The sequence below is a fragment of the Podarcis tiliguerta genome (genome assembly GCF_965153285.1).
Source record: "Podarcis tiliguerta genome assembly, chromosome: 7".
Lineage (NCBI taxonomy): Eukaryota > Metazoa > Chordata > Lepidosauria > Squamata > Lacertidae > Podarcis > Podarcis tiliguerta.
In genome coordinates this window covers 6,713,538-6,726,820 of record NC_139540.1, presented here as the reverse complement: position 1 = coordinate 6,726,820, position 13,283 = coordinate 6,713,538, and the positions used below count along the sequence as shown (strand labels likewise).

At 41.9% G+C, this 13,283-nt stretch overlaps 1 protein-coding gene across 4 annotated transcripts in view; it reads right to left on the bottom strand.

The window, feature by feature from the left end:
* The window catches only part of TRAPPC9 (trafficking protein particle complex subunit 9), a 271,286-nt gene extending 258,303 nt beyond the window's left edge, over positions 1–12,983 (bottom strand). For 3 of the 4 annotated variants that reach the window (XR_014513742.1, XM_083450441.1, XM_083450443.1), the window contains exons 1-3: positions 12,845–12,983; positions 10,137–10,737; positions 114–259 (exon numbers count right to left, since the gene is read on the bottom strand). Coding sequence is in view for 3 of the 4 variants with exons in the window: in XM_083450441.1 (XP_083306567.1) it covers positions 114–259; positions 10,137–10,720 (730 nt within the window). In the remaining variant the exon portion in view is untranslated. Of the gene's footprint in view, positions 1–113; positions 260–10,136; positions 10,738–12,685; positions 12,777–12,844 lie in introns of those variants that run through there. The other variant, XM_083450442.1, reaches the window with a different exon arrangement.
* Between the last annotated feature and the right edge of the window lie 300 nt (positions 12,984–13,283).

Below are 13,283 nucleotides of genomic sequence, written 5' to 3'. Positions count from 1 at the left end.
TCGTGTATCCACTGATCTCAATGGATCTGCTCCAAATATAATTGAATCAGATTGCAACCTGGGTCAAGAAAGCTTTCTAAAAACAGTTATGTTCTGTTACTCATTTTGCCCACCTCCAAGCCACAAAAAGTCATTCACAGAGCGGAGAAGTTCCACTGCCATGTGGTAGTGTACGAGGGAATCTTGCAACATCCCGGCTTGCAGACATAGGTCACCGACATGCTTCCGCATACGACCCTGGCATCGCTTCTTATAATGTCTAGAACACAGAATAGACAGAGATCGATTAGCTTCGTTGACCTCAGTATACCAGAAGGCATTAGATTTATTTGCTTTAACATTGCTCTATCAATTTATGCATCATGTACAGGTATATTTTTTTCGCAACAATATTTATGTCTTTAGCCACCCTGTGCTCCCTGACTTCTGGATACAACCGTGAGATATAAAAGTTGATGAAATAAATAGCCGTTTCTGCTCACCAATGAGCAGACAGACCTGTTTCAGCCATCAATGTAAAAGGCTAAATAAAAACAAAGATAGCAACTATAATAATAATAAAATAAATCACATTTGGAAGCAAAACCACATTCTGTATATGCAACACTAGCAATAGTTGTATCAGTGGAAGCTATCTTGAGTGTTGGCAACCATCACCCAAAGAACGTACATGCCTCTCCTTATCCTCTGACCTCTTCACTTTCCTCTGTGTCTGTCCCATTCTTTTTTTATGCCGCTAGCTGACCTGACATCACGGAAGTGCTTGACTAGCGAAGGTGTTCTGCTAGGGTGAGGCAGCTGAGCACTGCTTAAGCAAATTCAAAGAGGCATTCAGATAGAATTTCCAAGATCATTGAAGAACCTTCGCTAAATTAAAACTGCACATCTATGGCAGAGATTCCACAAAAGCCACCCATGGGCTCCTGCACTACAACCTCTGAGTGTGCTTTAATAGTTATGGAATCTTTTGATAGAGACAGATGACACTAGCTGCTTAATTATTTTTTACTTTAGTGAAACGGAATAGTTTATGATTTGCGGTACTATCAGGTTATAAACTGAGCAACGCAAAAGCAGAACTTTTTATGCATTAACTTAGCTCCACAGCTTGAGAGGAACTGCAAGACTATATTACATGTGAAGAACATGGAATTTCAGAATGGCAAGATATCTGAAGCTCGATCTCTCTGAAGATTTAAAAGTATTAATAGATATCAGCAAGGAAGTAATTTCATTAAAAGCAATTCTCTCAATGAAGAGCCGAAACCAATGTAAGTCCCTATCCCCCACCCCCGAAAAAACAGACACTTTGGGAGCATGGCAGGGGCGAGACCAGACAGCGGAGATTTAGGCTGGATCATAAAACCATTCAGCTTTGTCATGTGGCCTTGCAAGCCAGAGTAAAATACTATTTTAAAGACTTGTTTTTCCTCTGCCAGGCATAGGCAGAGCTGCAGCAGTAGTCCAGCTGCTCAATGGAGTTTGGATCAGGTATGCCAATTTAACATATACCAGCTTGCTTTATGACAGTTTTTGTGCACAGGATTGTTCCCATAGCCAATAAAGTGGGATTTCTTCAACAAATCCTCTACAGAATATTTAGAAAATAATGCATACAGAACAGTAATGAAACTATGCATTTTTTTACTTCAAGACCCATTAAGTTTTGTGCATACAAAAACAGTTTTTCTAGAACTCAAGTCCAATCTCAGTAGAAGATTTTCGGCTAATTAAAAGATCGTTTCATATGCCCTGCATGACAGTGGTATGTTTGAAAAGATATATGCTTGTGTTTTAAGACAAAACATTAGTAAATACAGCATAAAGAAAAGTAATAGCTAAACTGTATACATTTTATGAGATATGAAGAAGTAATAAAAAAAAACTTCTAAAAATGTGTTTCAGTGCATTTAGGAAAAACAGTGCTGTTAAAACATTCAATAAAATTGTATCGCCGTATGTTGCTGCCTGCACCCTAAATAACCACATTTTAACATTCAGCTATTATAAGGAGGAAAGTTGATGCCCCTGCAATATTTGTAATACTAAATTCCCATAGGTGCAATAAAAACAGAAAATAGCCAGTAGCATTTGATAATACTAATAATAATAATCATCATCATCATCTATACTTTTTTTCATTTTATTTTTTGTAGTGACTCTAGTTCTGTGGAAGTCTTGTCATGGAAGACCACTCTAAACTCCTCCACCCTCCAGAAGCTGCTTTGCTCTTTACAAAATGGTCTGAGCACCATTTCATTTATAAGCATGTAATTTATAGGCAGGAGCAACCTACCGCCTTTCCAATGTGAGCAGCAACCTTCTCTGTCCTGGCATTCTTCCCAACCCACTTCAGCTATCTACTCCCATGTCCACGACACACAGACAGAGCATCTCCTGCTTTTATCTCTATGGAAGGGCCCTTTGCCTTGGCCTTGGACCACATGGATACAAGTCAGCAGGGAGAGTCAACGTTTCCGGCTCTTCAGCACTTACTGAATACAAAATATGCCCCTTGTGAAAATTTATTGTTAAGCAGGGATGTAGAATCGTCATTGAAAACAATAACAACAGCAACCGCTTGCTATTATTGCTCATGTTTATGGATGAATGACCAAAGTTAGTTAGAACAGTGCTCTAGGTGACCTCTGGGTGACTGGAAGAGGAAGCCTTTGACACCTCCACAAATGCAAAGAAGGAGTCCTGGCAATTAAATGCACCCAGGGGCAAAGAGTTAACAACATATAACCCATGTAGGGAAACCACACTTTGGATATGAAACTTTTAATCAGAAAACAATGCAGACAAGAATGCATCCTTCTTTTTCCCCTTGTTAGCTAAGGATTTGGAACAGAGTCTCATGGAAGAATTTTGCCATGATGTTAGCAATTGAAAAGTGACTGACAATACTTTCACTATCTATAGCCTGGCTTTCAACACGTTCAAGAAAGATTTTATACAATATTAATTCTGCATTGCAAAACATGCGATCTAGCTCTGGCCACCAGTTTATTATACAGTTCGGTGTTTCACAGGTATGACTTATATATCTAACAAAACCTGCCATAGTGCAAGGCACTTATCTTTAGCCTTTATAGGCATAGGACCCACCATTAGCCACAACCTGCAACACATAATTAATTTTTTAAAATATATCTCCTATGGCTCCTATGCTCCTATGGCTTGTGTAGCAGAGCAAGAAGCCAAACGTTATGCTATTCTGAAAGGTGCCTATTTGAGCTCTTGGTGGGCTCTTCCTTATGAAGCAGAAAAGAAGGTTGATCCTTTGCATGGATTAAGCTTTAGGGCAGGGATAGGATACATCCAAACAACTTCCGGTTCAAATCTCCAACATCTCCAGTTAACAGTAGATCATGCAGAAGGGCTGTGAAATATCCTTGGAGCTCTGCTGCCAGAGAGTAGACAATACAATGATTTGACTAAGTATGAAGTTTCATGAGTGTTCCTTAACATTGTTTCTTCTGCCCCTCTTTCTTTTTTCTCTCCTCAGACCCTTACAGAAACATCAAACAAGAAAATAAAAAAGTGGTAGTGAACTACTACAATTTACTCTAGGTCAGACTACAACTGAACTGGAAGTCTATTCCCACATTTGAAGAAGGTGCAAACTGAACGACCCAGATATTTTTAATGCGATCAGTCTGCAAGTGATTGTCAGGGAGAAAATATCACCCTCTGCTATCCACTTGCATTTTGATGTGCTTCAGTGCCATAAATGTCAAAAAGGAAAGCTTTTTTTTAAAAAAAATAGTTTATACTCATATATTCACAAGACTCCACTCACTGTACCCTTGGTTATGCCCTGTGAATGGGTTCTGCATCCATCAGCCTATTCAGTGAGCAATTTAAAAGTAGCTGCAATCAAATGACGTTGTGTACACTGGAAAATTTATGAATGCACCCCAATTAAAATACACTAAATACATCAGACGGCTGCCACTGTACTTTTGGATTTACAATTATCAGTTTCGTTCACTCCTAAATGACAACACAAGTCATTATAGATTATCATCTCTTTAAAATTTCTCAAGCAAAAGAAAATCATGCAAAATGAATGAATATTTTCATGTTAAATGTTACAAGAACTATTTCAACAACAACAAAAATCAAGTTAAGATGGCATGCTTGGCTACAGTTGTTGATAGCTTTTGAAAGCCAGAAACAAGTTCCATGGCTGAGGACCTATTCAGTCTTGAAACTGAATATGCAAGAGCATTATAATAGCTGTAGAGTTTTAGATGGTGAAAAATCCTAAATCAAACTAAACACAAACCCTGCAAGCTCTGGGTGTCTGGAGCTACCAAAAAAAAAAAAGTTTTAAACAGTACTCCTTACTCCCTCCCCACCCCCAACTCAAGAAGGCAACTTAGACAAATCTCAGCACTTTAAAAAAAGCCTTGCCCAAAATGCCAAAAAGATAAACTCCAGCAAGAGTCCAGGCAGCAACAGTCAATTGCTGTGTTAAATAAAGACACAAAAAGCAACACTATAGTATGCAACAGAGGCAAAGGAAGAAGGCAGCACACAAAAACTAGCTATTTTTAAAAATGCAATGTGATCAAAAGCCTACCTTTTGAGACCCAAAAACACACTCACAGGGCAGTACGAGAGAGAGAGAAAAGAAACAAGGAAGGAACAAAACAAAAATTAGAAACACACACAGTAATTAGAAATAAAATAGCCATGTATACACAGAAGAAGTGAAGGAAACCACACCGATTACTTAATAAAGAGATGTTTAGAAAGCACATTAGAATTACAGATTAGAAGAGCAAAACAACCGTAAATTAATGGATCTTCATCAACATGTTTACAGGTGAATGATGCCTTTTGAGTTAAAAAACAAAATGATGCACATATGACTGCATTTGAATCAGTGTACCATTTCACCAAAATGCTAAGAAGTAGCAAATACCAAAAATGTTAGCTACAATTCAACAACCTGACACTGTAATTAATTTTGTGTCAAACTGTGTTCTGTGGGAGCTGAGTGTGTTCCTGGCTTTCAGTTTGTAGCTTAAGAAGCAATGCATCAGTTGCTCCAAATCCACCTACAATACTAAAAGCTTTTTTAAAAAAGATTTGTCAGCTCACACATTCTGGATATAAGCTATCATATAAACAGGCCTTTTTTGGTCTAAAAACACATGACGTATCACCTTCAGGGAACTGAAAGCTAACCTGTTAATGACGGCCACCAAGTTTAATAAACAATTGATACTTTGTATAACTCTTTACTCAGTGACGTACCAAATATTGGATGTGTGAATGCCTTAGGAAACCCCTTCTATGCTTCAGCACACAGAAGTTGTTAACAGTGCAATCTTATGGATGTTTACTCACAAGTAAGTTCAGTGGAGTTCAATGGGACTTACTCCAGGTGTGTATAGGATTGTAGCTTATAAGTAATTAATTTCATCTGTTCCTGTTCTTCTTTCTGGTAGTTTGGATCCATTGCTCCGTGTCCGCTTCTCTGGAGCAGCAGAAAACAACCTTTCTCCCTCCTCTAATGCTGGCTTCTTGTGCATAGGACTGCTTCCCTAAACTGCTGTCCATTGGCTTTAGTGGGTCTACCTCAAATATGACTAAATTTTATGGATTCCATTACTTGAAGACTTTTGTTAAGATTCTCATCATTGATTTAAATGGGCAAGAAATGACAATTATTGAAAAAGAGGTAACTGCGTAGAAGTTTGGTTAGGCAGAATCAGGTTGCTACCCACGGTAAGAAACATTATTGAATCAAAAGAGGCACGGAGAACAGATAGTGTTGAAAATGACTATATCTAACTGGTTCTTTTCTTTACATTTTACAGCCCAGAACTCTAAGCTCCAATTTAAATGACTTAAAGCAGCACTGGTTCCAGTATTCTGAGGGTGGTGGAAGAATTGTTGTTGTTGTTTAGTCGTTTAGTCATGTCCAACTCTTCGTGACCCCATGGCTAGACACTTCTGTCTTCCACTGTCTCCCGCACTTTGGTCAAACTCATGCTTGTAGCTTCGAGAACCCTGTCCAACCATCTTGTCCTCTGTCGTCCCCCTTCTCCTTGTGCCCTCAATCTTTCCAACATCAGGGTCTTTTCCAGGGAGTCTTCTCTTCTCATGAGGTGGCCAAAGTATTGGAGCCTCAATGGAAGAATACTGCATCTGAACTATGTCCAATCTGAAGTAAATCCCATTGAATTCAATGGAGCCAACTACCAGGTAAGTGGTATTAGGATTGCACCCTTAGTTCCAACACTCCATAAAAGTTAAGCATCTATGGTATTCTTTTTTTAATATACACTCAAAGACTGTCCTGCAGTTATGTCAACACCATTAAGGGTCTTGCTATAGCATGTACCCATGTAAAAAGAAAGAAATTGGCTAATCTGCTACCAATGAAGCACAATACAAATAACTACCACCATAATCACATCTACCTAAATTGCAGAATAAATGTGGCAGCTATGTATCTGACGTGAATCTCACGCATGATGAACTGCAGTTCATGAAGGTAATATGCTCACTTGTGTGTACAACATTTTCAAGTACATCTAATGATGCCAATCTACCAGAGGCAATTTCCTACATTACTTACAAAAATAATTTCAAACACCTGCAGTCACCTCTCTGCTATGGTCTAAAATGAGATACTACCACCTAAAAATCTGAAATATACATTTTTCTAACTTTAAGAAACAATTGCATATTAACAGCCACAAAAAAATTAATTTTCACATTTATTGAGGAATCCTGAAATTAGAAAACAGACTATTATTTGTGGGTGCCTGCAATATGATTTCTGTATGTACCTACTATATTAACATTCCAGTGAAAATAAAAAGAATCCACGTGTCTGCTAGAAATAAAGGTAAAGGTAAAGGTACCCCTGCCCGTACGGGCCAGTCGTCTCCGACTCTGGGGTTGCGTGTTCATCTCGCTTAAGAGGCCGGGGGCCAGCGCTGTCCGAAGACACTTCCGGGTCACGTGGCCAGCGTGACAAAGCAGTTCTGGCGAGCCAGCACAATCACAGCACACGGAAACGCCATTTACCTTCCCGCTATAAAGCGGTACCTATTTATCTACTTGCACTTAGGGGTGCTTTCGAACTGCTAGGTGGGCAGGAGCTGGGACCGAAAGACGGGAGCTCACCCTGCCGCGGGGATTCGAACCGCCGACCATACGATCGGCAAGTCCTAGGCGCTGAGGTTTTACCCACAGCACCACCCGCGCTCCAATACACGGCTAGAAATACACATAAGCTATTTCTGGGACGTGTGATCATAGAATAGAATTATAGAGTTGGAAGAGACCACAAGGGCCATCGAGTCCAACCCCCTGCCAAGCAGGAAACACCATCAGAGCACTCCTGACATATGGTTGTCAAGCCTCTGCTTAAAGATACCTTAATCAACCACTGCATGTTTACAGGGATTAAAATGGCTTTCAAATGCTGAGCTAAAACAGAGCACCTTTCAAAATGCATGTTCTCCTTTCCTCTGCTTTTTCTTTGCTTTTTAGATACTAGTACATACATCTACATATGTCTTCTAAGTGTATCATAGGTGTCTGGGGTAGCCTGTTGTTGGTTGTTGTTGATATCCATCTGTCTTGAGAGACAATGGAGTGTGCCTCCAGGGGGTGAAGTCAAACTGCTACATTAGCAGCACTGAAGTGACCACCCTGGGGCGCAAGCCTGAGCGGTGTGCATGGAGGTCTTGGGCTACCCAGACAACAAGTCACACACACCCTCCACCTCGCTGACATGGTCTGAAGGAAAGCAAGGCAATACATCTGCCACCAGCAGCAGTTGCCAGAAGGAGGCATACAAGGCACCATCCAATTGTCTAGGGATTGTTTACACCTTAGCCTTAGGGTTTACTCCTTAACCTTTTCTTTTGCTGAAGATATTCTATAAGGCAGCAGAGATTTAGGATCAGAGCTTTCCTTCTCCTAAATGGGCTCCCTTCCCAGGTTGACAAGCCCCGTCTGCCCCTCACTTCTGTCCAGGAATAACATAGGTGTACAGGAGTAGCCTGTGTAGTACCCTTCGGATGTTACTCAACTCCAACTACAATCAGTCACAGTCAGCAAGGCCTGAGTGGTCAAGGATGCTGGAAAAACAATATCTGAAGGACACAATGTTGACCATCCCTGTCCTAGGCCACATTCAAAGAGTGAACAATTTGGGATAAAATGAAATGCTAAAGTTACTTCCTGGTTAAATCAGAACAACTTAATATATGAGCACTTTGACTTAGATTATCAAAATTAATTCGCATTGAGATCTCCCAGAAAAGTGATGAGAACTATAGCAAACAAAACACAAATATTATCTAACAAAGCAGGCGAAATATTACACATTGCCAGGGATGGAAGAAGGTGCAACAATGGGAGGGGGGAGACACTTTACAATTAAGAGGGCAATCCTATAGCAAGATCTGCGAGGACAAGTGGGTTAGGATCCAGGGCTATGCAAGCTCACTCTCAGTTCAGCCAAGACCCTGCTGCCTGAGCTAAACCTGATGGATCGTAAACTGGCATAAGTCCTGAAAAGGGGTTGCTGTGGGGTTGTGGTGGGATTAGGATGAGAGAGGTGAGACTTAGACTGGATCCTAAGCTTGTTCAGCTGCCTTAACTTACACAGGCTTGCTTTACACCAGCTTGTGTTTGGATTCCTCCCTAAATCAGTGGGACTTACCTCTAAGTAAAACATCAAAGGACTGGGACGTGAACTTTCACGTAAAAAGGTATTTAACTTTTGCAGGATAGTGTCAATGTGACTCAAGTTCACTATGACTAGGGACTGATCAGAGAGACTACCAACTAGAGTGACAACTCATTAGTATTTGAGTACCACAATATCCAGAATATGTCATTGACAACATCTGTTTTGAATGAGCAAATAAAAAAATCAACAGCTTCATAATTGTTGTGTGTGAAGTAAACAGCCATAGGGCACTTAAACAAAATACTGCAAGATCATAAATGAAATAAAACTATTGGAAGTAGAGACTTTCAGAGTCATAGACCATCTGCAAGGCAGACTCCTACACCTCTGGTTTTGTACTTTCATCATACCCATCAAAATGAGTCAAAATGGAACAATCTTGTTCACATTTACAAAAAAATACTACTCCCTGGTAAATATACCTAGGACTGCAGCCTCCAGTATGAATGCCCGAGGCTGCAATTTCATGTTCACTTTCTTGGGGATGAGTTCCATTAAACAGAGTGGATTCTATTCGAAGTACACATCCACATAATTAAACTGTTACTTCTGTAGCAGGGAGACTGTATCAGACATTTGAGGGGAAAAGTGAAAAGCCTAACCACAAAGGAGGGACCAGATCAGTAGGACAGGAGATGCATACTTCTAATACAGTGGTACCTCAGGTTAAGTACTTAATTCGTTCCGGAGGTCCATACTTAACCTGAAACTGTTCTTAACCTGAAGCACCACTTTAGCTAATGGGGCCTCCTGCTGCTGCTGCGCCGCCAGAGCCCGATTTCTGTTCTCATCCTGAAGCAAAGTTCTTAACCTGAAGCACTATTTCTGGGTCAACGGAGTCTGTAACCTGAAGCGTATGTAACCTGAGGTACCACTGTATCACTAAACTGAATGAAGGATCATCCGAAGAGAGCAAGTAGCAATTCACAAGAAAAAGAATGCCCTGTGTGCTCTCTCACATGCAGATGGCAGCACTCTCTAGATGCAGAAATGCATTTTGGACTTGAGTGTTGTGTAAAATAAAATCTTCATTTGAACAAAGTTTTGTCTTAAAAAGTATTTCAGCCGTAGAAACCTGGGAGAGGGGGGTAACAGGAGTTGTATATCATTATTATTATTGCTCCCCCCCCCCCCAACAAAAATTCCCATGGTAGATCTTTTTCCCTCAAATATTCTGCCAGTTTCCCCCCCAGGCTTACATCTACATCAGAAACAAGTTTATCAAGAATGCTCACAAATGTCAGTTAACAACAGCACCCTGTTACTCATTTTTTTAAAATTGTCAACAAGGCAGCTTTGAGGGACAGGAGCAGTATTTTCCCAGCTATAGAAGGGACTAGTACCTCTAGCTGGCCAGACAAGAGACATAAATTTTAGATCTGTATTTTGTGAAGGTACTTACCTACTATCTGTATCCAGGCCTACAAAATCCTTTTTTTCAAAAGGAACACAGAGAAGTGGGATCTTATCTCCAGACTTATCTGTGGCTCTGTCAAGACGTTTGGATTCTAATACAATGAAGAGAGATTCAATGAAGTCTTCTATCCTCTTTTCTACATTTTCACACTCATCATAACTAGGATAAAATGCCACATCTGTACGGGGTTGCTCTGCAATTTCTCCTTGAAGCCCGAAGACAAATAGCCGAGAATCATAAAGTGTGGAGCCATATATTTCCTTCTGAAGGTGGAATTTTTCAAAGGTCTGAGGCCAGTCTTTTGCAGAGGAGCAGTCTGTGATGGTTATGAGTCCCACCACTTTGCGGTGTGTCTGAAAATCCCCCCATTCATTGTTTTCCGGTGGGTAATGATGTCTATAGCGGATGTAAAGGATGCGCTGAGAGTCGCGTACGTTGATCTGACTCACAGTTGAAATCCGCTTGTAGATCTTAAAAAAGCTCTCTTCAGGGACAATCCCAACTGGCTGGACCACAACTAGTAGAGTTTGATGGTCTTCTGCACACTGCATGTAGTCAGGGACACTCATTTTGAATCACCCGTATACTAGTGAAACAAACAAACAAAAATTTCCTGTTAGATTGTTGCAGGAGTACCCATCATTTTAGAAGTTACAAATAGATTAAGGATTAGCTCTAGTCTTCAAATTCATTGTCAACTTCAGCTTTATTAAGCAAGTTATCAGATCCTGAGTAGGCTATCACACATCACGGTGTGTTAATCTTTATTTATTCATTTATATCCCATCATTTCTCCAAAAAGCTCAAGGTGACATAAATGTTTCTCCCCTGTCCTCATTTAATCCCCACAGTAGCCTTGAGATAGGTTAGGTTGAGAGGCAGGATTTGAACTGAGTGGGAATTTGAACCCAGGTCTCACAGGTCCTAGTTCAACATGCAAACCACTACACCACACTGGCTCCCAAACATAAATTTCTCACAATATGCTTTACTGCTTGTATAGAATGTTCAGATGTAGAAAGACACAGAATGTTCTATATACATAGAAAGCCAGGAACAGCCACCAGGGTTAAGAAACTGCTGGGGCAAATTTTGGGAGCCCTGGAACTGGAAATATCTTAAATAAGGGAGCTTCTTAAATAAATGGCAACCCAGCCAGATGGATGGGGTATAAATAATAATAATAATAATAATAATAATAATAATAATACTGTGTCCAGTCTGCAGCAAGGAGAAAAGTGGTGAGACACCTGAGTCTCTACTCCAGGATTTCCCCAGCTGTTTTCAGACTACAACTCCCATCATCCCTCACCACTGGTCCTGCTAGCTAGGGATGATGGGAGTTGTAGGCCAAAAACATCTGGAGGGTAGAGTTTGAGAAAGCCTGTGCTACACTAACCTAGAGGGAATTTTGACTTGTTACCCAGGATAGAAGGGAAAGCTGCACCCGCTGAAAATTCCCTCACTGACCCTGAGGTTTTTCTTTAAGGAGGAGTGGGGTGCAAAGCTGTCAACTTTCAGATTTGAAAATAAGGGATCAGCAGCCTCGAAAATAAGGGGTCAGCAGCCTCACCTGTCCCGGGGACAGTCTACGGGATATCTAACAATCCAGGAAACGCCGCTGAAATAAGGGAATTTCCCGCCAAAAAAGGGAAGGTTGACAGCTATGGAACTGGGTTGGGAAGGGCACCTAAAACCACTGGAAGGCAAAGCTGGGAAGGGTCCCCAGGGGGTCATCTAGTCCAACCCCCCGCCTACTAGCAGTGAGGGGGGGGGGAATCCTCTTCCTCCTGTGCAGGGAGAGGAGGGTGTGGGACGGTGAAGGAGTGAAAGTAAGCCCCAGCCAGACATGAACGTGTATATATATATATATATATGAAAGGATTACAGTATTATTAGTTTTATGACATTAACAAAAAAATAACAACAATTCGTAATTATAACAGCCTCAGAGGTGCACGATAGGGATGATGGGAGTTGTGGTCCAAAAACAGCTGGGGACCCAAGTTTGGGGAAACCTTGCTCTACTCCAGGCTTCCTCAATTTGGCCCTCCAGATGTTTTGAGACTACAGTTCCCATCATCCCTGATCACTGGTCCTGCTAGCTAGGGATGATGGGAGTTGTAGGCCAAAAACATCTGGAGGGTAGAGTTTGAGAAAGCCTGTGCTACACTAACCTAGAGGGAATTTTGACTTGTCACCCAGGATAGAAGGGAAAGCTGCACCCGCTGAAAATTCCCTCACTGACCCTGAGGTTTTTCTTTAGGGAGGAGTGGGGTGGGGAAGGACACCTAAAACCACTGGAAGGCAAAGTTGGGAAGGGACCGCAGGGGCTCATCTAGTCCAACCCCCCGCCTCCTAGAAATGAAAAAAAAATAGCCTCTTCCCCCTGTTTGGGGAGAGGAGGGCGTGGGGCGGTGAAGGAGAGAAAGCAAACCCCAGCCAGACATGAACGTTAATATATGAAAGGATTACAGTATTATTAGTTTTATGACATTAGCAAAATAATAACAAAAATTCGTAATTACAACTGCCTCAGAGGTGCACGATAGAGAGACACACGGAAAGGAAGGGGAAGCTGAGGTAAAATATCTGTGTGTGAGAGAAGGGGGGAGGTGAAAGTTTGTGAGGAGAAAGCGGCCCCTCCCCCCTCCCCCACCGCGATAAAGGGAGGGGGGCTCCGGCTCACTCACTCAGCCGGGGCGACGCAATAGCTCCGCCTCCTCTCGGCCTCTTCCTCAGCGCGCCCGCCCCACAGGCAGAAGGGAGCGGAACTCGCCGGTGCGGGGAGGGAGGGCCTTGACTGCGCAGCCGCCTAGCCGCCGAAACGAAATACGCACGCGCAGGAGTCCCCGCGCGAGAGTTGGTCCCGCCCCTCCGTATGGAGTAAGGCCACGGGACTACAACTCCCGTCATGCCCGGCCATGGGCCACGCAGGCTGAGGGCTGGTGGGAATTGGAGTCGCCCGGCGACTTGTAAAGGGCAGGCGTCTCCCCGCCCCTCATCGCTGACTTAAAGAGGAAACGCTCAGCAAATGGAGCGTTTATTTTATTTTATTTTGCTACGCACAAACTCTTTGGGTTGCTTTGGGGCGAGATAAAGCGACGGACAAGTAGTAGTAGTATAGGAGTA